Genomic DNA, 24,376 nt, shown 5'->3' on the forward strand with positions numbered 1-24,376 from the left:
GCATAACCGTCCAAGCTTTCTTTAAATTTAAGGTTGTCATCTAAACTGGTTGTTTGAATATTTTTTTTTTTAATTATTGACATTTAATAATATTTTTATTCTTTTAAGAAAGATTATTTTCAAAAAAACTGTTATGATATCAATTTATTTAAAATAATATATTTTATTTTATTATAATTGTTATATTGTTTTATGTTTTATTTTATTTTATTATTATGCATTGTTAATATGATGGTAATGGTAATAACATTATTGTGGGGGAGTTTATGTTTGTCATGATGGTGCTACTATTGCCTTTTCTTTTTATCACAATGTTGTGAAGAGCAATCCTTGAATTAAATTTTGTATTAATAAGAATAAGAATTTGGCTAATAACATGAATATAGGTTCTTTATTTATTTAAATTTTAAAACACGATGAAATTTTACAGATTTGTTTTGTAAATTAAATTTTTTGAATTTTAAAAATTAAAATGAATAATTGATGATTATGATTTTGTTGGTGAAATAGTCTTTAAATTATAAAATTCCGACCAACAATGAAGTGTTTTCATAATGGTATAATATTCCCTCCGTGACTCCGTCCCACCAGGTAGTATACGTTTACACTTTGCACGAATTTCGAACCTTTTAGTATAGTTGCACTACGTTTTTTTAAATATTTTTCCAGAATTAAAATATTTAAGTAAATTAATATGTGACATTATAATGATATCAAATTTTATACTAATCTTCACGTTTTATAAAATTCTTACCCTTATTATTAAGTATAATAATATCTTTTCGGAAGTATAAATTACGACGAATATTGAATTACTTGCTTGCGACTCCCTCCGTCCTTTTTTACCTGCGCATTTTGATTTTTGACCATCCAAATTAATTATATTTTGACTGAATTTTATATGTACGAGATAATTGAAAAAAATAACAAAAATTAAGTATATTTAGGTTGGATTGTAATTGTATTCGTACTGCCTGCTTCAAAATCATTTCCAAACAAATCGGATGTTTGGTGCTGTCTCATTCAGCACTAATAAGAAACAAACAAATGGCAGGGCATAATGTGAGGGATCCACTGATGAATGTAGAATACCATGAGAAGTGTCCTGGATGCCAGGTTGATCAGCAAAAGGCAGCGCAGCATGGACATTTGCCTATCTCCAGACTTTTTACAGTGTTCATTGCGGTGCTTACCACAGGTGCCACAACACTCATCATTCACTTGTTCGAAGTATTGTCTGTTAAAACTTAGAAGCATTGATTTCATTGTGACCACGAGTAAACTTCTCATTTCTACTTACCCCTCTTGCCCTTATTAGGATCCGCGTTTGATTAAGACAGCATATTAGTGTTTATGTTTTATTTGGTGAAAAACAGAGCATTGGTGATTGCACCTAACAATGCCATGTGTTAGTTTGTACCACACGGAACTGCATCAGCAGATAGAATAGGGAGTTCTCTCTTTTCTGGGTTCTTGTTGTAGTCCTCCCACCGCCAAACAATGGTATCGGTATATAGTAATAATCTATTCTTGCAAATTATAATTGCATTTTATCATCTGTATTGTGTATACACAAGTTTGTGATAGTTAGTGGAACACTGAAAATAATATTCTGAAATGTTTGTAGCAATTAAATTATATAGTATTCTTGTATTATATCAAGGCTCCTGGCCTCACTTGCACATGTAAAAAATTTCAGAACAGGCGCGACAATTGTTTACAAGTATTCTCAGGCTAAAACTATATTCCATGGACTGTGGCCCTTCAGTTATGGGTTTATATAAGTAGTCAAACTTTATGTATATCCTTCAAAATATACATGGTATCCCACATCACAGATCGCATCCCTACTTCAGCAAAGATGATGCTAATGTGTTTACGTTTTTTGCATATTTCTGCAATCATTATTTTAGGTTGTCCCATGATCGATGCTGTAATTATTTTCTCTTGAACTTCATAGTTGCCATCAAAAATACTGTTCTAATCCTGTTTATTTTGTTGGTATCTTATTCAGCTATGCAAGTATCATCTCTCTTTCCTTTCATTTATTTCATGGTAAGTAAGACTTATTAATTTCATACCATGGTTCCAGTGATATATCAGAGTTTTCTTTTTATATGCATGATTTAATGCTTGTGGAAACTATAAATACCATTTAACACATTGTTATTGTGTCACTGAATTTTATTCATAACTACGCTCCTGTTCCAATTGTTGGTTGTACATCAAACACATTTTGGTGTTTTTGCTAAACAACACACTGTAATTTCACTATGGGAGGAGAAAGATTGCTAGTTGAAGTCGTCAAAAGATGCACATATAACGGTTATAAGCCCTTACCTTATTCAGCATTCTAAAATCCAAAGTTACACATGTTTCATCGATTCCCGTTTCTACGATTGCCTTAATATGACATGAAAATACCCTGAAAGTTTGATGGCTTGTGGAGTATCCACCAGCTCCAGCTTTTCTATCTAAAACTTTTGTCCTGATCTCAAATGTAGAAGTGGAATATGAGGCTAAATGATTATTTTGAGGATGATCATGACATATCTACATTGTTTCCGTTCTCGGAAAGGCCATATGACGTGTAATATTATTTAAGGAAGTCATGTTGGAAAACTGTAGAGTCTGTAGAGTAATACAGTCCGAACTTGATAACCCCATCAACCTATTCATATACTGCATAACCTTCATTAAATGGGTTAAACTATCTATTGCGAAAATAAATCAGAAATTTTAGTACTATATAAATAACATTCCAATGAGATCAATTAAGTTTTTCACTTCGATTGTGATCTAGATCAATGTTAATTTCGTACCTCCACACTGATCTACATATACTGATGGAGACGGCCCCTGATGTTACTTGTATACTATAGGTACAGGATTTCAATATCGCAAAGCAAGAAGAGGACATTAGTTATTATGCAGGCTTTGTAGGTGAGTCAATTACAATGTCTTTCTATCAAGACATTTCATTCGACTTACTGCTAACCCTTAATCTCTTTATGAAGGCTCGTCGTATATGCTTGGAAGGGCTCTCACCTCTGTATTTTGGGGCAAAGTGGCAGATCGATATGGTCGCAAACCTGTAATCATTATAGGAACTTCAACAATGTGTGAAATTGGCTTTCCTTTACCGGCTTTTGTAGTTAGTTTTTGTTATTTATATTTAATCTGTTGTTTACAAATATATTTCATCACTATGTTGCAGAGTTATTTTCAACACTCTCTTTGGTCTTAGCATAAACTATTGGATGGCTGTTATTATGAGGTTTCTTCTTGGAAGCTTAAATGGTTTACTTGGACCAATCAGAGTAATTTCAGTAACTCTTTTTTTTTTTTGCTAACTAATTTCAGTAACTATTTGCTAGATATTTAAAGATAAATGATGCTCATATGCTTATAGCTAGATATCTTTAGGTCGATTAGCTCTTTTATTTTGCTAACATTTCCTTAATGAACAGGCATACACATTTGAAATTCTTCAGGAGGAACACCACGCACTAGGACAATCAATTGTAAGTAATTGTGGTATATGTGAAGTGCAAGTTTGTAACTAACCCTGCTTCTTAGATTCAAAAGTGGGGGGAAATTAGCTTATAGTAAATATTCACTTCTATAAGTACTCCAAAGTTATATCGAGGAGGGAATACTGACTGACCTTTAATTTGTTGTTAATGCCAAATTTACCTTTTACTCTTCTTATTTATATCTTTATTTGTGAATCATATTCCTTTGACTTCCTCGGCTCATTAGAACATTGGGAGCACATTAGTGAAAGTTATGTCATATCACTTCCTTAGTTTTTCTCCGCTTTCATGTGCTTTTTTTCCTTCATAACTTGAGAGAGAAACATATAATATTTTATGTCAGCATGACCTAAAATAATTTCTACAGGTTGCTGCGTCATGGGGCACAGGGTTGATACTTGGACCTGCTCTGGGAGGCTTTCTTGCGAAGGTAATCTTTTTTGTTTTAAATTGTTCTGGTTATAACATGTTCATTACTAAAAATCATGCTATTATCTAATAATTTACCGAGAAGATGAACGATAAAGTCTTGCAGGGACTTGGTGCCACACAGAATAGTGAACAGGGGTTGGGGGTTTCCTGAGAGACATGGGTGGTGTAGGTGTAGGTTTTATAGTTTTCTTACCTGTCAAACGAGGAAAAGAAAAAAAGTTTCCTCAATTAATATCTTCTTTAAAGATTATTGATATTATAAAAAGATAGTGATTTAACTCAGTAGCACCATTATACTTAATCACCCTACTTAAAGGATATGTTGGGGATCATTACTGGTTACATTTCTTCATGATTTAGAATTAATATGTAATTTGGATGATAAAAACAAACTAGTCAACTGTACTTAACTGTGTACGTCATTGTTGGTTGATATTATATCAACGTATCGTCAAATTCTCATTACAGGGGCTTTTGTGTGTGTTTAATTTATGCAATGCTTACAAATTTTGGCCGTTATGCTAAATGTAAGCAATGGATAAGGATGTCCTCTGTCAGTTAATATTTTGATTTCAACCTGATTCTTTCATTTTTATTATTCATCTTACCAATCAGTTAATGTTTTTGTTTCGTATGATATACTAGCCTGCAGATAATTTTCCTCATCTTTTTTCACCACGATCTATATTTGCAAGGTAAAATACTTTCCTTACGTAATGTTACTAAACTATATATGTTTCTGAAAGCCGATTTATAAATCATTCCCCCCCTGCAGATTTCCATATTTCTTGCCATGCCTTGCTCTATCACTTTTTGCACTAGTTGTGGTAATCGCTAGCCTTTGGCTTCCGGTAAGTTTAATTTATGTAAAAGTTTGTGTGGTTATTGTTTATCCTCTTTTCCATTTTTTCATTGATTTAAAGATTCAGAAGCCCCCTATAGTGGACAGTGGATTTAAATGAAACTTCTTTCTCAAAAGTTCTTAGCGTCACTTGTGCTAAGACGATTAATAAGTGCGCATATACTAGTACAAGTCTTTGTCTTTTATAGGATTTATCCAAGTCCATATATGGACGTTTATAACAGTGACTAAGAAGAGAATGGTGCACACCCAAACTTCATTTTCCTCTAAATGACTTTTCTATTGAATATTGCAGGAAACATTGCATAACCATGATTTACGCAAGATTCCAAGTGATGACCCAATCGTAGATTTGGAGATCAGTGCACTCGTTGAGTCTGATGCCACAGTTTGTACACATGAAAAGAAGAAATCAAAATCTAAAGAGAGCCTTTATTCTAACTGGCCGCTGATGTCATCTATATTGGTGTACTGTGTTTTCTCAATTCATGAAATGGCTTACTTGGAGGTAAGATACTAATTTCGTAGTAAATTGTAGCGGCATTGGTCAAAACTAGAGAAAACCCTATAAATGTTTTTTAAGTACCTCTTAATAATTGGTTCACATTTAATATTGAATACATTTCGAGTAAATGTATTCATTGTTGCTTGTGCTTTATAAAATAATTTTGACTTATCCTCTGTTCATGTCTCTTGAAGCCTAAGGATTAATTAATTACCTGCTTAGTGGTAGTTACAAATGGTAACCAAGTTCCAATCTGGCCCAAGGTTCTGTTCAGTTATGGTCCTTGGTGAAGAGGTTGACCAAATAAGGAAGGTTATATTAACAACCCACATCTGATTAGTTAAATCAGAATGCCTTTATAAGCACAAACTTATAACTAAAAGGTATCAATAGGTTTCAAACTCTTTTAAATTTTCGTATGCTGGGTTATTAATCGATCTTGTAGGCATTAGGCATGTGGTCTTGGGCTTTAGGCATTAAGTAGGATTTGTCAAGTGTCGGAAGTTTCTAGATGTGGGCTGGGGGCGTTATATGCGAGAGTAGTGAAGATCAGAAGTTTCTAGTGTGTCATGTGGTAGTACTCTTCACATATATATGCTTGTAGATTGGTTTCATTCGGTTCAAGGGGTTAGATGAGATAAAGAGTTAGTACTCTTGTCCTTATAATCCACCCATTCTATTTCATAACTATTAATACTTTTACAAATGCTGCCGGAATATTAATCTAAGTTTTCCGGGTGCGGATCCAAGTGGATATTATGGCATATTTCAACAGTTATGTCTGGCCAACTCGGGTATAAGGCCAAAATTGAAGAGTCTGGGTAGCAGAAATATTAATACTCGTGATTTTTTAGATTCAAGATAGTCCAACTCTTTCAATTTTGGTTTTGAAGTTTGAGCCGAGTTGTTAGAATTTACACATGCATTTTATAGTTTCAATCTACTATGAATATAATAATTTCAGAATAAAGAACCACTTGGATGTCAAATATATTAAGAATATAGTTCCAGGTTTTCCTAGTGTGGTTAAGATTTCTTTTTGCTGGTTGTGCAAACATCCACCCACCATGATTTTTACAAGGCCTAAACCCTCAATCTTGTGTAAAGGGATTGAGAGCAATACTGCTAGAGCAAGAACCATTTGAACATGTTTGAGATCTTTCCCCACGATAGCTGAGACTTTTGTCAAAGAGTTGAGGACTATATACCTAATCCCAAAGACCCTTAAGTCCCATAAAACTGGCTGCACTAACCTAGAAAAGCTCAAGATGTAGAACATTTGGACGGTTTAGAATCTTCAAATTCTTTTCTTAAATTTGCACTGATAGGACTATCAGCAATGCTCTGTGTTATCAACAGCAATACTGCTTATATATGCACATATTGAATAAATAACGTGCTTCTTTTAAGTTTGATGATGATTGTGCCTTGTATATTTCTTTAGATATTTCCATTATGGGCTGAGAGCCCTAGGAGACTAGGTGGCCTGAGTTATTCAACCATAAATGTCGGTGAAGTTCTTGCAATTTCAGGTATCACTTATTCTTTGATCATTCTAATGGTCATTTCGTGAGCACCATAATGCATCTGAATAATTGATGATCTCTAGTTACATTTCACTTCTTAAGTGACATTTTATGGGAGCCACACTTTTAAAAAGCGGAACCAAACTTTGGCCACCTTTCTGAGAATTTGAAACTCTGGCCAACTTTTTGAAAATCGGTGTAAATTTTGGCCACAACTCTGAAGTTTACTCATTTTGAATGTAATCTGTTAAATTCCTTTGTACCAATCTGTTAAATTCCCAGTAATATTAAATAAATTTCGGGAACTAAAAGCTCATTCCATCTGTTGGCCTTCGCTAAAATGAAAGAAACTCAACTCGACAAGTTTTACATCTCCTACCTCGTATAAACATATGTAGTATACCTTTTCTAACAGATTGGAGTACTGGTCAGGTCTTGGACTTCTGCTATTTGAGCTTTACCTATATCCAAAATTGGAGAAGAAAGTTGGCTGCATCTTGATAACTCGTATATCAGCGGTAAGCTTTTGGATCCAAAAAAAATTTTCTTTTGATAAATTAATTGCATGGCAGAAAATGCTTCATTATATTGACACAGTTTAACACTTTTGTATATGTAGGTTGTCTCCATCCCACTTTTGACAAGTTATACTTATATAGCCATGCTATCTGGGATCCTCCTCTCCATATCGATAAACTGTGCTTCTTTATTTAAAAATGTTTTAAGTGTAAGTTTATTTTGGACTTCAGTAATACATTGCTATCGTACATTTTTCAGCATATGAATCATCTATATTTTAGAATTTCTACCCCTGTAAACAAATTAAAATTAAGAATTAATAGTTTTTCAGCATGTTAGTTGCTTTCGTATATAGATGATTCTGAAGAGTAAGTAATCATAGGGATAACGGTTAAAGATGTCCAAAAGAAAGTAATAATAAAATATGATTATGAATGAACGAATAATAGGGACCAAGATTAAGGATTCATAAAGTAAATTCTGATAGATTGTGGTTGATGAACTGTGATTGGAGTTTCTTCTCCGATCATCTGGCATTCTACAATTATAAGTGATCACAGATCATAAATTTTTGCAAAGTTCTAATATGAAAATAAATTTTACATAAGAAATTGAACTCGGAGAAGAAAACACAATCTGCCATGTCCTGCTATCAATGTTTTGTCAGTAGTCATGCTTATTGATGGCTTGCTACCAGTTATTTATGTATAATACTTTGTTTAGTTACAAGAGGTAAGGCTGGACTAAGATCTATAACCAAATTCAACCACATAATTTTAGATTACAAATAATGTGCTTAGTTATGAATGTAGTGCACAATCTACTACTATTTATATAAACTTATAAATGAAAGTTAAAGTATTTATAGCAGATGTTGATTATAACTCTCATAATGTATTGTTTGACAAATGTGTTTTCTTTATCAGGAATTCATCGTAACCGGCTTGTTCATATTGCAAAATAGGGCTGTGGTAGTTTTCTTCTCTTGTTATCTTACAGCAATGATATTTAGTTTTTAACTTGTCAGTTGTTTCATCTATAGTGTCTCATTCATTGTCTCATATACTCCTAACAGGACCAACACCAGAGAGGGACTGCTAATGGCATTGCGATGGCTTTTATGTCGCTGTCTAAGGCAATCGGTCCAGCTATTGGAGGAGCACTGTAAGAGTTTTCTTATCTAGCATCTACCTTTCCCCTCGTTCAAATAAGATAAAAAGCCTTCTGCAATGTCACGTATAGTATCACTTGGGTGCAAAGATATTGCATGAATTTCATACTGAGTGGAATTCCATGCACATTTGAATGCAAGTGAAAATAAGGAAATGCACGCCTCGTAACCATTTGAAATTTGTAAAATTAAAGTCTGATTGTGTTCACATATTGTCAGCACTGATTCCTAACACATATTTACTTCCTAGTAATATTTATGCTCACAAGTTGTTTAATATATGCAGCCTTTCCTGGGCACAAGGCCGGCGGGATGTTGCCTTTCTACCAGGTATAAGCGTTTGGTATAAATTGAAATAATCTGTTAACACTTTTTGAGCTTCGTCCAAATTAATTGCTTCAATTATTTTTCTATTGTTTTGAATGAACTTCCTATTTCCACTTCTCTTATGTTATTTATCCTTCTTGTTTTTGTTTTATGTCTGTTTGCCTGCACAGTTCACCATAATATAGCCAATTAAGTTCATCCTGCTAGTTTTTACAAAGTAACCGTCTTGTATCAAATACTGTGATAATTAAAGAGCTTTAGTCGGTTTATGCTCTCCCTTCTATACCAAGAGGCTGAAGGGTAACTACAGACATAATGGTGTGAATAAATTTACCTAGTGAAAAGGAAAGAATAATATATCATATTTGGAAGAGATATAATGTGGTGTTTGGTATTGTTTTTTGTCTTCTGAAGACAACATTTTCATGTTTTATGTTTCTAGTTATTTATTTTCGTAAAACTGTTATCAATTAAGACCAAACAACACATTTGTTTCTTGAAAGTTGGTTATGTATTTAAAAACAGGTAGCAGGTTTTTACTTACGAGACCAAACATTCACTATACTGTTAAATGCACGTGAAAATATAATTGCATCCCATCCAAAATCAGTTTTGTGCGATTCTCCTGACAAGTTTGCTCCAGTGCACTCCAGAAGTAATTGAACAATTTGTCACTTGTATCATTTTCAGTGTATGAAATAGAGAACTTACTGTACTTTCGTATTCGATTGACGAAAGCAATGTCTTAAAAAATGGTAAAATCTGAAGCAGGTTATAAGGTTGAATGAATAAGCTAACTGTCATCCCAGGATAAATGGTGATGAGCCATATACTTGAAAGGCTCTTAAATTTGTTTGCAATTTAAATATTTCCGTTGATCTATTAACTGTAATTATTAATGCTATTTTTAATACTATCAATCAGCAAAGAGAATTGGTTTTACTGAAATTTTGGTGTAATTAGTATATGGTTGAATATACGAAACAAATCATTCTGTCATACAAATTTCCGACACATGAAACCAAAAGCTAAGATCTTAAGGTGGTGACTGTTGTGTTGTGTCAATTCTCACAACAGGTGGATGAGAAAAGTGAAAATACCTTAATTCATCGTGTAATCAGGTCTTGATAACATAATGCACTATGATTAGTCCACATATATGTAATTACAGAATCACTGCTCTCTTCCCGATATACGTTGAACTGTTGCTTCGTATGAACTATATATTGTGCAAAGTAACTATGATTAATGTGGATAAATTTCAATGATAAGGAAGAATTGTAATGCTTAGTGTTTATGTGTACTTCTAACTATGCAGGTCCGCAGATGGTCTGGTTCATACTAAATATTGTCCAAGCAATCGGAGTGACAATGACTTTCAAACCTTTTCTGGTTGAACGCCCGCTATGAAAAATGCCTTGTCTGGAACCTGCATTGGTTTATTATTTTCTTCTTTTCAATATAATCTTATGGCATTCAAAATATTGTTGTAGTTAATTATGAATTGGGTCTTCTGTTATGAGAAATGTGTCTCCAGGAGGCAGTTACAGACTGATCTCACAGTACTTCTAAAACCAGTCATGACTAGAGTGTTTATCATAAGATACCTATATTCACTGATTCCTTGTATGTGTTTGTAACTACCAGTATACTTTCGAATTATTAAATTGAGCAAAATTAAAATATAATTTAATTTATTAAACTTGAAGTCTTTTACAAAATGTCTGTTACAATTTATTAACCTAAAGATAAAAGGCAAATAATATCTGCAGTTCATGTGGTAAATTTCTTAAAAATAAGATACTCAAACTCCAAACTAATGAATCCAACTAGTTGAGCAAAGTAAAATATGCATAAATAAGAACATACAATAGTCTTTAGCAAAGGGGGACATTGTATAGTACATAACTTTGGATATAATTTCATACTCTTCCTCAATACTCTACCATTCAATAACCGCATGCTCCCTCCGTCTCAATTCACAAGTCCTTTCTGCTTTTCGAGAAGTTGAATTGATTAAGTTTTAACCAGTTATTAAAATATATATTATTTTAAAAAATAAAAAATTACATATTAAAATAAACTAGATTTTCTTTATGATGATTTTTTTTAAAAAATTATTTTCAATTATATAATATATATATATATATATCAGTCAAAATCTAGTCAATTTAACTAGTTAAAAGTCAAAAAGGACATGTATATTGAGACAGAGGGAAGGCATAACAATAAGTTGGTACCTATAATTTTATATCATGTAATTTATAATAATTTTCATAGATTAATCTATATTATACTGTCATAAATAAATATACGGACAATTTGAAATAGTAGAGTTTAATCATATATTTTTTCTCATTCCTTAATTGTCTTATCTATGTCTTTTTTGAAAATATAGATATAAATAATTGTATAAATAATGCTGAGAAGGACCAATCTTCTTAATTGTTACATGTTTTGCTCGAAAACAAATACCAACTATTATTTATTTATTTTTATAAAACTGTAACGAGTTCAAGAGGCCGTTTGGCTAAACTTATAACATATGATTTAACTTGATTTATTTGATAAATTGGGAGCTTAGAATATCTATTTAGGTAATTTTAACTTATTGATGATTTATGAATTATTTGACTTATGAATTATCAAAAATATAATGATAAAAATAAAGTAATTTATGGGTAACTTATTTCTTAAGGGTAAATTTTATCAATAAAATATGTTTTAAAAAAATTATTTCGCTGGAAAAAGTACCCTAAACTAATTTCAGTTATTAAGTGCTTAATTTTAACTTAAAATTGTATTCTGACTTATTACACCAACAAATATTTTTCAACTTAGTCAAAAATATTTAAAACTCGGGATTTAAATCAGGGCAACACACTCCTGCTCTATGACAAACACAAATATGAGTTTATTATTATGATTATACTATTGTAATATATCCGAGCATTGGATTGGATTCAAATATGTTGATAATTTCAGGAAGATTTATGTGCGTAATACTACCTTATTGGTTCATGGTTAATAAGCCTGGTTAACAACAATTGGAACCTTAATCTCTTTGGATTAACTATTTGATGCTATGGAATAGAAACCCAATTAATCCTTCCCACCGGGTTACCATACCATTCCTATTAACCGATTCCCATTCTCAACCTAAATAGTCTACTCACGGGTTGTACAAGTCTTACCATTCTTGATGTCTTTATCGGCATGTATGCACGTGTTTAATTTATATAAGTGTTTGATGTCTTTATCAGCCTGCATGTCATGTGTTTGATATCTTCCGTTGTTGCATATCTACAATTTTGTTTTAAAATATTTGTTTTTGTTTCATTTTAAGGTGTAATTAGGGTGCCTGACAGAAAAATTAAAAAGTAACTTATGTGTTATGATTCCAATTATATCCTTGTTAGATATAAATATTTTATTTAGACGATTTGACCACTAAGAGGGAAAGCAAGTATTGGATGATAGAGGGAGTACATGGAAACTAGGTTGTTGATTTATACACAACATAAGGCCAATATATTTGGAGAGTTCCCATCTTTTGATACGCAATTATTGAATGCGCATATGATTTTACTTTGATTTGTGACATCTTCGGTTATGAAAAATATGGACCTACCACATGTTTGCTTAAATGTGGACTGAAGTTGTTGCTGATACATGTATGAATTCAGAGGATTTTTTTTTTTTTTTAAATTTTTAAGCACGGTAATATGAGGCTAAGTTGAAGGGTAGCTAAGACTTGCAATTTTGTCTGAGCTATGTGAGTTTGATGCGGAATCAGTTGAATTTTTTTGTTAATTATGTGTTTGAATCAGAGCTGTTATTTCCAGATTTGTTTGACTGGCATACGGCATTGCCAATGTAAGCATTTGTGTTTTCAATTAGTTAGCTGTATGTTTCACCACGCAAACAGAGATCACACTCTTATATGACTGGTCGACAAACAGAGTTTTCAATTGGACCATATAGTTAGCTGTGCCTCTCGGATGATTAAAGTTATCTGGTAGCAACCATGGGTATTTATTCAATTGCTCTGAATGCTTTTAGGAAGCATTACGCAGTAGAGAGCATTTGGTTAGGAAACAATGGCAGGGGATAATGTTAGGGATCCGCTCTTGAATGTGGAATACTATGAGAACTGTCCTGGATGCCAGGTTGATCAGCAAAAGGCAGCGCTGCAAGGACATTTGCCTATCTGGAGGCTTTTAACAGTATTTGTTACGGTGCTTGCCACAGGTGCCACAACTCCCTTATGACTGCGAGAATTGTCTGTTAAAACTAAAAGCATTGCTTTCGTTGTGACTGCAAGTAAACTTCTAGTTCTGCTTAGATAATATATAATGTACATAGGCAATGGAATCTGGACATTATAGAATGCACTGATTTATTTTGAAACACTAGGCTTAGCTGCCTTTTATGTCCTAATTTTATGATATCTGCAAGGATGCACTGGCTACATAATTGTAGAACATTGGTAGATGTTGGCGTTTCTCGATTTATAAAGATTTAAGTTCCAATCTGCTGTCTGAACACATGTGTATGCGTTTATATTATCCCCTGAAGTCCAAAAGGTTTATATACATGTATTAACAGTTGAAGCCATTATACTATGAATGAAAATTATTGACTAGAGTGCGGAATATGCTGTGAACCCACTATTAGTTTATGTTTTCTTGCATATTTCTGCAATCGTTATATTAGGATTGCCCCATGATCGACACAGTAATTATTTTCTCTTGCACTATATAGTTGCCATTGAAAATACTGTTCTAATCTTGTTTATTTTGTTGGTTACCTATTCAGCGATGCAAATATCATCTCTCTTTCCTTTCGTTTATTTCATGGTAAGTAAGAATTATTAAATTCCACGGTTCCAGTGATTTATCTGATTTTTCTCTTTATAAATTATATGATGAGCATGATTTAATGCATGTGAAAACTTTAGATATCGTTTAACACATTTTTATTGTGTCACTCAATTTTATTCATAATGAAAACACTCCTGTTCCAATTGCTGGCTATACTTCAGTCACATCTTGGTGTTTTTGCTAAAACACACACTGTTAATTTACTGTGGGAGGATAAGGATTGCTAGTTGAAGACGTGAAAAGATGCAAATATAATGGTCATAAGCCCTTACTTACCATATTCAGCATTCTAAAATCCCAAGTTACACATGTTTCCCGTTGCTAGGATTGCCTTGATATGACATGAAAATACCCTGCAAAGTTTGCTGGCTTGTGGAGTATCCACCAGTTCCAGCTTTTCTATCTGAAACTTGTGTTCATATTCTCAATATGTAGAAGTGGAAAGTGAGGCTAAATGTTTCTTTTGAGGATGATCACGAAATATCTAAATTGTTTCTGTTCTGGAAAAGGCCATGTGACGTGTGAAGTTATTGAAGAAATCATATTGGAAGAATGTAGAGTAGAGTAATGAAATCCGAACTTGATATCCCCATCAACCTATTCGTGTTTTTTTACTGCACAACCTGCATTTAATGGGTTAAGCACTCTATTTTGAAAATAAACCAGAAATTTTCGTACTGTAGATAACATTTCAATGATAACATTTAAGTTTTTGTGACTTTGATTGTTATCTAGATCAATGTTTATTTCATACCTCCACACTGGTCTATATATACTGATGGAGACTTTGCTTTTATTCAATTCTTTGCCACTAGTGATTTGGTTGATCAAAACTGGCACCTGATGTTACTTATCTACTTTAGGTACAGGATTTTAATATCGCAGATCAAGATGAGGACATAAGTTATTACGCGGGCTTTGTAGGTGTGTGTCAATTATGATGTGTTTCTATCAATACATTTCATTCGACTTACTACTATCCCTTAATCCCTTTTCGAAGGCTCGTCGTTTATGCTTGGAAGGGCTCTCACCTCTGTATTTTGGGGCAAAGTGGCGGATCTATATGGTCGCAGACCTGTGATCATTATAGGAACCTCTACTATGTGTGAAAATTTGCTTTCCTTTACCGGCTTTTGTAATTGGTTTGGGCTAATCATATTTTATCTGTCGTTTACAAATATGTTCCATCACTATGTTGCAGAGTTATTTTCAACACTCTCTTTGGTCTTAGCATAAACTATTGGATGGCTGTTACTATGAGGTTTCTTCTTGGAAGCTTAAATGGTTTACTCGGACCAATCAGAGTAATTTTTGCAACTTGCCTTCTCTAGATAAGATTTTACATGTCTAGCTAGATATCTAAAGATTGATGCTCATATGCTCATAGCTAGATATCTATAGGTCGATTGGCTCTCTTATGTTGCTAGCATTTCCTTAATGGACAGGCATACACATTTGAAATTCTTCAGAAGGAACATCACGCACTAGGACTATCAGTAGTAAGTTATTGTGGTATATGTGAAGTGCAAGTTTGTGATTAACCTCTATAATTTTCACCTCTGTAAGTACTCCCAAGTTATATCGAAGAGGCAATACTGACTGAACTTTGAATTAGTTGTTAATACTAAATATGTAAGCATGACCTAAACTAATTTTTACAGGTTGCTGCGTCATGGGGCACAGGGTTGATACTTGGACCTGCTCTGGGAGGTTTTCTTGCAAAGGTTTCTATTCAAGTCTTTTTTGTTTTAAATTTATTATGGTTAAAACATGGACACTAGGTTGTTTTCTTACCTGTCAAACGAGGAAAAGAAAAAATGTTCCGCAATTGATTTATTCTTTAAAGATTATTGATATTATTAAGAAGATATTGAATTAAGTAATTAACTGAGTAGCATGTTTATACGTAATCACTCTACTTAAAGGATATGTCAATCTTTATTGGTTACATTTTTCATAATTTAGTATGTAATTTCGATGATAACGACAAACTAGTTAACAATACTTTACAGTGTCATTCTTGGTTGATGTAATATCAACATATCGCCAAAATCTCATTACTGGAGATCATGCCATGCTTACAAATTTTGGCTGTTATGCCAAATGAATGCAATGGATAAGCATGTCCTCTGCCAGTTAATTCTTTTATTTCAACCTGATCCTTTCATTTTTGTTATCCATCTAACCAATCAGTTAATGTTTTTGTTTCATATGATATACATATAGCCTGCAGATAATTTTCCTGATCTTTTTTCACCACAATCTATTTTCGCAAGGTAAAATACTTTTCTTACATTATGTTACTAAACTATTTTTTTGGAGAACTAATGTTATGAATCTTTTTCCCGTACAGATTTCCATATTTTTTGCCATGCCTTTCTCTATCACTTTTTGCACTAGTTGTGCTAATCGCTAGCCTTTGGCTTCCAGTAAGTTATATTTATGTTAAAGTTTGGGTGATTATTGTTTAACCTTTTATTCATTTCGTAATTGATTTAAGAATTCAGAAGCACCCCATAGTGGACATTGAATTTAAAAAAAACTTCTTCCTTGAAAATTCTGAGCGTCACTTGTGCATAAGATGATTAATGAATGCGCATATAATAGTGCAATTCTATGTCTTTCACAGGATTTATCCAAGTTTGTATATCGACATTTATAACAGTGACTAAGAAGAGAATCATGCACACCCAAACTTCATTTTCCTCTAAATGACTTTTATATCAAATATTGCAGGAAACATTGCATAACCATGATTCACGCAAGATTCCAAGTGACGACCCAATCGGACGTTTGGAGATCAGTGCACCCGCTGAGTCTGATGCCACAGTTTGTACACATGAAGAGACAAAATTAAATTCTAAAGAAAGCATTTATTCTAACTGGCCGCTGATGTCATCTATATTGGTGTACTGTGTTTTCGCGATTCATGAAATGGCTTACTTGGAGGTAAGATACTATTTTCATATGAAAAATGTAGAGAACCCTATAAATGGTTTTTTAAGTACCTCTTAATGTTTGGTTCATTTATAATATTAATACTTTTCGTGTAAAAGTATTCATTGTTGCTTGTGCTTCATAAATTTTTGACTAAAATTTGAGCCAAGTTGTTAGATCACAAATGCATTTTCTAGTTTCAGTCTACCATCAATATAATAATTTCAGAATAAAAAACCACTTAGATGTCAAATATATTGAGTATATAGTTCTAGGTCTTCCTAGTGTGGTTAAGATTTCTTTTTGCTGGTTGTGCAAACCCTCAATATTGTGTAAAGGGATTGGGAGCAATACTGCTAGATCAAGAACCATTTGAACATGTTTAAGATCCTTCCCCACAATAGCTGAGACTTTTGGCGAAGAGTTGAAGACTATATACGTACCTAATGCTAAGGACGCTCAAGTCCCATAAAACTGGCTGCTCAAACTAAAAAAGCTCAAGATGTAGAACATTTGGATGGTTTAGAATCTCCAAATTCTTTTCTTAAAATTGCAATGATAGGAGTACAAGCAATGCTCTGTGTTATCAACCAACAATACTGCTTATGTATGTTCATATTCAATTAATAACGTGCTTCTTTTAATGTTCATGATGATTGTGCCTTATATTTTTCTTTAGACATTTCCATTATGGGCTGAAAGCCCTAGGAGATTAGGTGGCCTGAGTTATTCAACCGTGGATGTCGGTGAAGTTCTTGCAATATCAGGTACTACTTGTTCTTTGATCATTCTAATGGTCATTTTTGTGAGCACCATATAATGCATCTGAAAACTTGAACTCTAGTTATATTTTACTTCAAAATTCCCATCCTCCAATTAGTTTCCTCTCAGAAGAATCAATTCTAATTTGCCAAAGAAATAAAGGAAAAAACATACATCCTTCATTGTCATGGTCATGAGAGATTAATTATAATGGGAATAGTATCAATAATGTTGTGCCACCAGCACCTGGGGAAGTAGGATCGAAAAATACAATATTCTGTATGAGTATCTTGAATATGAAAATGCAAAACTATAAATTAGTTAATATCCTGTGTTTGCACTCTTATTTTTTTCAGCAGTTTTAAAGTTGTCGACTGGTCATCCATATTATAGTATCTATGTGAACTGGAACAAGGTATAAGAGGGACCTAGAAAATGCAATTCTTTTTATACTCAAATATATTATATACTTAGAAATCTCATGATGTTATCTAAGTCTCAAATCCCCTTAAAGGCATGCTGCAGGTCACAAACAATACTTGATCTCAAACTAAATTTCACAAACAAAAATGATTCAATAGAAACATAAAATAATGTTGGTGAATGTTAGTGTATATGGCTTTGAATCTTTTTCAAGGCCACATGTTCATTTAATGATGAATCTGTACCAATATGTTAAGTTCCCAGAATGTTGAATAAATTTTGGAAACTAAAAGCTTTTTCCATCTGTTGGCCTTCGTGAAAATGAAAGTAACTTCAACTCATCAAATTTTAGTTCTCCTACCTCGTAAACATATGTAGTATACCTTTTCTAACTGTTTTTGGAGTGGTCAGGTGTTGGACTTCTGCTATTTGAGATTTGCCTGTATCCAAAATTGGAGAAAAGAGTTGGTTGCATCTTGATAACTCGTATATCGGCAGTAAGGATATAGATCCAATAGACTTTTCTTTGATGAATTAACTGCATGGCCAGAAAATGCTTTATTGTATTGACACAGTTTAATACTTTCGTCTATATAGGTTGTTTCCATCCCACTTTTGACAAGTTATACTTATATAGCCATGCTATCTGGGATCCTCCTCTCCATATCGATAAACTGTGCTTCTTTGTTGAAAAATATATTAAACGTAAGTTTATTTTGGACTTCAGTAATAAAGTGCTATCGTACATTTTTCAGCTTTAATTAGGAATTAAAAGTTTTGGCCACAGTTTTGGTAGTTGCTTTAGTATATAGATGATTCTGAAGAGAAAGTAATCGTAGGGATAACGGTTAAAGATGTCCAAAAGAAAGTAATTAAAGAATATGATTAAGGATTTCCAAGGTGAACTCTGACGAACACAATTGTATATACACTGTAAAAGGACAGGCTGAGTGGTTAATATTATTTCGTGAAGGCTTTCAAATACATCTAGGATAAAATGTCCTTGTGGAGAATTACAGGCCTAAAGAACTTTGTTAAGAGGAACTTACGGTAATTGCATGACAAAAAATAGGGTTGGACTGTAGTCTCCTATATTGAAGGTTGATGTTTACTAAATCCTGTCCTGTCCAAAATTTTTTCATAAGTTCTAGCATGTTATAATATGTCTGTATTTGTAATTTTACTAATTCTGAAATTTTTTGGTATCATCTTTTCCCCTTAGTTTTGCGAACTCAACCAATTGAGAATTTACATATCTTGAAATATTGTGGTTGATGAACTCTGATTGGAATTTCAACTCCGATCATCTTCAAAATATTCCTCAGCATTCTACAATTAGAAGTGATCACAGGTCATAAAGTTTTGCAAAGTTCTAATATGCAAATAAAATTTACACAAGAAATTGAACTGGGAGAAGAAACCAAAATCTGCCATGTCTTGCTATCGACGTTTTGTCAGGAGTCATTCTTCTTGATGGCTTTCTACCAGTTATTTCAATGTTATGTATAATACTTTGTTTAGTTGCAAGAGTTGAGGTTCGACTAATATCTATAACCAAATCCAACCATATAATTTTAGAAAAAACTTTTTGGCTAATGTGAGTAATTACGAATGCAGTGCATAATCTACTACTCTCTATATAAACTTATAAACGAAAGTTAAAGTTTTCTAGCAGATGTTGATTACCATTCTCATAATGTATTGTTTAACAAATGTGTTTTCTTTATCAGGAATTCACTGTAACTGGCTTGTTCATATTGCAAAATAGGGCAGTGGTAGTTTTCTTCTCTTGATACCTTACAGCATTGATATGTAGTTTTTAACTTGTCAATTGTTTCATCTATAGTTCTCATTCATTATCTCATATACTCCTAACAGGACCAACACCAGAGAGGGACTGCTAATGGCATTTCAATGTCCTTTATGTCGCTATCTAAGGCAATCGGTCCAGCTATTGGAGGAGCACTGTAAGAGTTCTCTTATCTAGCATCCACCGTTTCCCTAATGTTTCAAATAACATAGAAAGCCAATATTTCTGCATCGTCACATGTCACGTATAGTATCATTTGGGTGCAAAGATATTGCATAAATGTTCATACTGAGTGGAATTCTGTGCACATTTGAATGCAAGTGAAAATAAGGAAATGCATGCCTCGTAACCATTTCAAATCTGTAAAATTAAAATCTGATGGCGAGGTTGCCATCCACTACTAGTTAGTAGTTAGATCATACATGCCCCAAATAGTCATATGCAATAAATATATATAATGCACAATATCATCCAATTAACATTCTATAATGAAACAGTAAAATCTAATTAACATATACGTATTAAATGCAAAATATAACTGATATGAGAATAAATATCATCCAAAAGATATATAGATATATACTCTATTCCATACCATTTCATTAAAATTAATTATCACCCACCATATATTTATGTTTACAAATTCTTTGATATATGCAGCCTTTCCTGGGCACAAGGCCGGCAGGATGCTGCCTTTCTACCAGGTATGAGTGTTTGAATAAATTGAAATAATTCGTTAAACACTTTTTCAGCTTCGTCCAAATCAAGTGTTTCAATTTTTTGTCTCTTTGAAAGAACTTGCTATTTATATTTCTCTTTTGTTCCGGGAGAAATATAATCCTAAGAATAGTGGACTTAAAGACCTCTCTCTTAAAGACTTCTCCTCAAAATTGTATCATACTCCCTCCATTTTGAAATATAGGTAGCTTGACTTTTTGGCACACACTTCTAAAGTTTTTGACCGCGTAATTAAAATTATTATTTTTAATTTTTTTTCCAAATTATAATATTAATCATATATTTTTATTCAAGAAAACAAAATTTTAAAAATAATGATTTTAACTATGCAGTCAAAGAACTTAGAAATGTGTGCCAAAAAGTCAAGCGACCTATAATTCAAAACAGATTGAAGTAATTATTATCACTAACAAGAGAAATCGTTGAATTGTTGGTTTTTATGAACTATATTGTGCAAAGTAACTTTGATTAATGTGTATAAATTATACTACCTGTCCCATTTTAACTGCTTTTGACTTTTTTACATGTATTTTAAGATATTAAATTAATCACATCTAAACATAATTATTCTTTATAAAATTTAGGCTTATTACTCCATTTGCCATCCAAGTTTGCTTCAATATGCAGGTTAGCCCTTAAAGTTTAAAAATGTCCGGTCCGGTCATTCAAGTTAGAGAAATGTCGTCATTAACCACATTGAAGGTAGAGTGCACGGCACACTCTTTCCCTTTGAGTGACAGACGTATAGTCGGAGTCACATACATGTATCTTTTTCTCGTTCACAACCAGTCAACCACTGTCCTCCTCCCTTTAACCTTTATGTCTAGTACCACATTATCCTTCATTAAAACAAGTGCAACCCGGTAGCAATAAACATTTTTCTTAAATACTTACCAAAAAAAACATTTTTCTTAAATAATGTTAACGCATAATCCACGTCACACGATTTATAATATTTATTATTGTGTTATAATGATTTTAATAAATATTTTTTAATGAAAAAGTTATTCTAAACTAATATGTATTTTCTATTAAAAAGATTTTTAATTTAAAAACAAAAATACACGTGTTTGTTTTAAAATAAAACCATTGGGTGTGTTAAATTCTAAATTTATAATTTATTGTTATAATAGTGACTTACTTTAAAATAAAATCATTGAGTGTGTTTTTATTTTATTGTATTGTTAATATATATTTCTTAATTTTGTAAAATAAAATAAAAAAAATTCAAGGAGCGGCCATGGCTTCTGAAATGCCAAATAGAAGGAAGACTGAAGCTTTGAGCAGAAATTCTACTAAGGATTTGCAAACAAGCTTTCTACAAGGGCTTCAGTTTGGTTTATATAATTCAGTTTCTTGTTTTAAGAATCATTCAGGAGTTAAGCTCATGTCCAAGGATTACAGGAGTCAAGCTGATAATTCTTTGAGGCATTACAGACTATTCACGATAGCAAGGATTTATTATATATTATATATAATATTTATTATTTAATTATTATTTTAAATAATCATTTCGGTTCGGTTTTTATCGGTTCGGTTTGGAGGTATAACTAGATCCCAACAATTTAAATCGGATCGGTTTTAAATTTTTTAATTTCGATTTCGGCTCGGTTACATTCAGATCGATTTTTCTCGATTTTGGTTCGGTTTCGTTTTTAAATCGGTTTTTTTTCTCGGCCCTAACTTGTAGGGTTTTGTCCGTGGAAAGAAATTGTGTTTCTCAGTTATTTTTTATTATTAATATATTATAATATTATTAGTGAAGTTGAATATCGTTTGCACTTTTTGTGTAGAATTTTTGTTTTTGTTTTGCAAAATTTAGAATTATATTTTAACAGTACAATAAAATAAAATAATAACATCAAACTTGGTCTTTACGAGAATCATTTGACATTCTATTTGTAAGTTATTTTTTAAAAAATTAATCATTATGATAATTTATAATAAATTATAAATTTTGAATATAATAATTTTATTTTAAAGCAAACACGTTTATTTTTCAATTATAAAAATCTTTTTTTCTTAAAATATACATTTTCTTCTAGCACAACCTTTTCATTAAAAAGTTAAATTAAATCATTTTCATAAAATAATAAATATTCAAATCAGATGACACAGAATATTGAGTTAATATTTTTTAAGAAGGATGTTTATAACAATATTGGTGCCCTTGTTATAAAAAGAATAAAAAATTAAAAAGCACCACCAATGTTATGTACAACAGAGGAACCGAACCGTGGCAGGTGGCAATGTAGCTGAGTGTATATGTGAGAATACTCTCAGCAACTGGGTGTGGTATGCACTCTCCGCCCATTGTGGCTAACAGTTACATTTCTGTAACTCGAGTGGCTGGACCGTTCATTTTTGAACTTTGAGGGTTGACATGTATATTGGTGTAAACTTGAATGGCTGTTGTGTGTTTTAGCCTAAAATTTATATCAAATAAAAATTTAGAATCTAAACTTTTATTTGATATAAGAATTGAATTTTTTATTCAGCGTTAGTATTATTGTTTTACACCTCAATCTACGTGTCAGAAAATTAAACATCATTTAAATTGGGACAGAGGGAGTAATGATAAAAGAAAAATGATGATTCTTAATGTTTATGTGCACTTATGCAGGTCCGCAGATGCTTTGGTTCATATTAAATATTGTTCAGGCAATCGGAGTGGCAATGACTTTCAAGCCATTTCTGGTTGAACGCCGGGTGTGAAAAGTGTCTAGAACCTACATTGGTCCATTACTTTCTTACTTTCAATATAAAATTATATCATTTAAAATATTGTTGTAATTAATTATGAATGAGTTCTTCAGTTATGAGAAATATTATGAGAAATATGTGTGTGGATAGCAGTCCTGAACTCATCTCCTAGTATTTTGAAAATGGGCAATAAGCGGTGTTGATTATGTGATCCCTGTATTATTAAGTGATTCATGTGGCCCACTCCTTCAAAAATGACATATTCTGGGGCGGTTTTTCACTTGGGCAACTTAAAAAAAATAACTTCTTGCTTAAAATAAAAAAATAGATTAAAAATGAGAAGTAAATAAGTTAATAATCTTACTTAAAAAGTGACTTCTGCTTAGTTTGACTCTGATTTATATGATTTAAAAGTCTATTTCATATATTTTTTTTATAAAGATTTCAAATATTCAATTTATTTTATATTCTGAAATCAATTCTATTATACATAACATGATGATATTATATGTTAGAAATCATAAATACATGGTTACCACATATAGTGATGATACTATCAGTCATTTCTGTGTACCAAAAAGAATATGCCAAAAAAGGGGACATAATTATTTTTAAGAACACATATCGTAAAATTGGGGTTAGATTATCTCTAAAACGTATTTCAATATGATATATATCATTATTACTATTATTCTTATTTATATTATTTATATATTCAACACACTAATTTTTTAAGGATGACAACTACAGTAAACATGAGCATCATCGCACTGCACATCTCACTTTCGATCCGGCAGCAATGGCCATAATTCAAACTTCGGTCGATTATAAAACTTCGGTCCGGTCCGGTCTAAAAAAAATTCAAACTTCGGTTCTCGGTCTATTCAGTTCGGTCCGTTTAGGACCGAACCGACCGAATGCTCACCCCTAACCATAAATGTTAAAGCCAAGGGCCCGAGTTGCCCGACCATACTTTCCCATTCCTTCCCCTTCTATACACACACAAACACTCGTGCATGCACCTTGAAAAATAAAAACACGTATGTACACAAACACACCACCATGTACCCTTTAATTTTTGAAATGGACCGGCATGGTTAAATGTTCTTGTTACATGCACATGTTCTTGCTCCTGCACTTACGGCTGGCCACTCGGGCGGTCCGAATCGGGCCTGTGAAGTGTATGATTTGTTGATTTGTGGGTCGGTTCCGGTTTCGTATATAGCGATTCGTATTCGATTT

General features: G+C 32.5%; 2 protein-coding genes across 6 annotated transcripts; both read left to right on the forward strand.

Moving 5' to 3' along the window:
* The first annotated feature begins 993 nt into the window (after positions 1 to 993).
* On the forward strand, positions 994 to 10,498 carry LOC108202044 (protein ZINC INDUCED FACILITATOR-LIKE 1). Its single transcript, XM_017370413.2, has 17 exons — positions 994 to 1,198; positions 2,015 to 2,055; positions 2,883 to 2,943; positions 3,018 to 3,120; positions 3,218 to 3,320; positions 3,471 to 3,524; positions 3,904 to 3,966; positions 4,614 to 4,663; positions 4,744 to 4,819; positions 5,126 to 5,338; positions 6,780 to 6,867; positions 7,294 to 7,379; positions 7,481 to 7,588; positions 8,307 to 8,351; positions 8,456 to 8,544; positions 8,838 to 8,881; positions 10,197 to 10,498. Exons 1-17 carry the CDS (start codon positions 1,048 to 1,050, stop codon positions 10,286 to 10,288), a joined length of 1,467 nt encoding a protein of 488 aa, XP_017225902.1. The 5' UTR covers positions 994 to 1,047; the 3' UTR covers positions 10,289 to 10,498.
* A 1,298-nt stretch (positions 10,499 to 11,796) lies between these two features.
* LOC108202504 (protein ZINC INDUCED FACILITATOR-LIKE 1) lies at positions 11,797 to 23,327 on the forward strand. Of its 5 annotated transcripts, none has more exons than XM_017370929.2 (18): positions 11,799 to 12,754; positions 12,841 to 13,129; positions 13,697 to 13,737; positions 14,625 to 14,685; positions 14,762 to 14,864; positions 14,963 to 15,065; positions 15,207 to 15,260; positions 15,423 to 15,485; positions 15,988 to 16,037; positions 16,115 to 16,190; positions 16,498 to 16,710; positions 17,378 to 17,465; positions 18,295 to 18,380; positions 18,481 to 18,588; positions 19,614 to 19,658; positions 19,762 to 19,850; positions 20,354 to 20,397; positions 23,055 to 23,327. In XM_017370929.2, the coding sequence occupies exons 2-18, from the start codon at positions 12,979 to 12,981 to the stop codon at positions 23,144 to 23,146; spliced, it is 1,467 nt and encodes a 488-aa protein (XP_017226418.1). In that variant the 5' UTR covers positions 11,799 to 12,754; positions 12,841 to 12,978; the 3' UTR covers positions 23,147 to 23,327. The 5 variants fall into 5 exon arrangements, 4 of the variants coding, with proteins under 4 accessions (XP_063941700.1, XP_017226418.1, XP_063941699.1 ...); XM_064085629.1 differs by having other exon boundaries at positions 11,799 to 12,653; positions 12,724 to 13,129; XM_017370930.2 differs by having other exon boundaries at positions 11,799 to 12,096; positions 12,941 to 13,129.
* The last annotated feature ends 1,049 nt before the right edge of the window (positions 23,328 to 24,376 follow it).

The sequence above is a fragment of the Daucus carota genome, chromosome 9 (genome assembly GCF_001625215.2).
Source record: "Daucus carota subsp. sativus chromosome 9, DH1 v3.0, whole genome shotgun sequence".
NCBI classification, from domain to species: Eukaryota; Viridiplantae; Streptophyta; class Magnoliopsida; order Apiales; family Apiaceae; genus Daucus; species Daucus carota.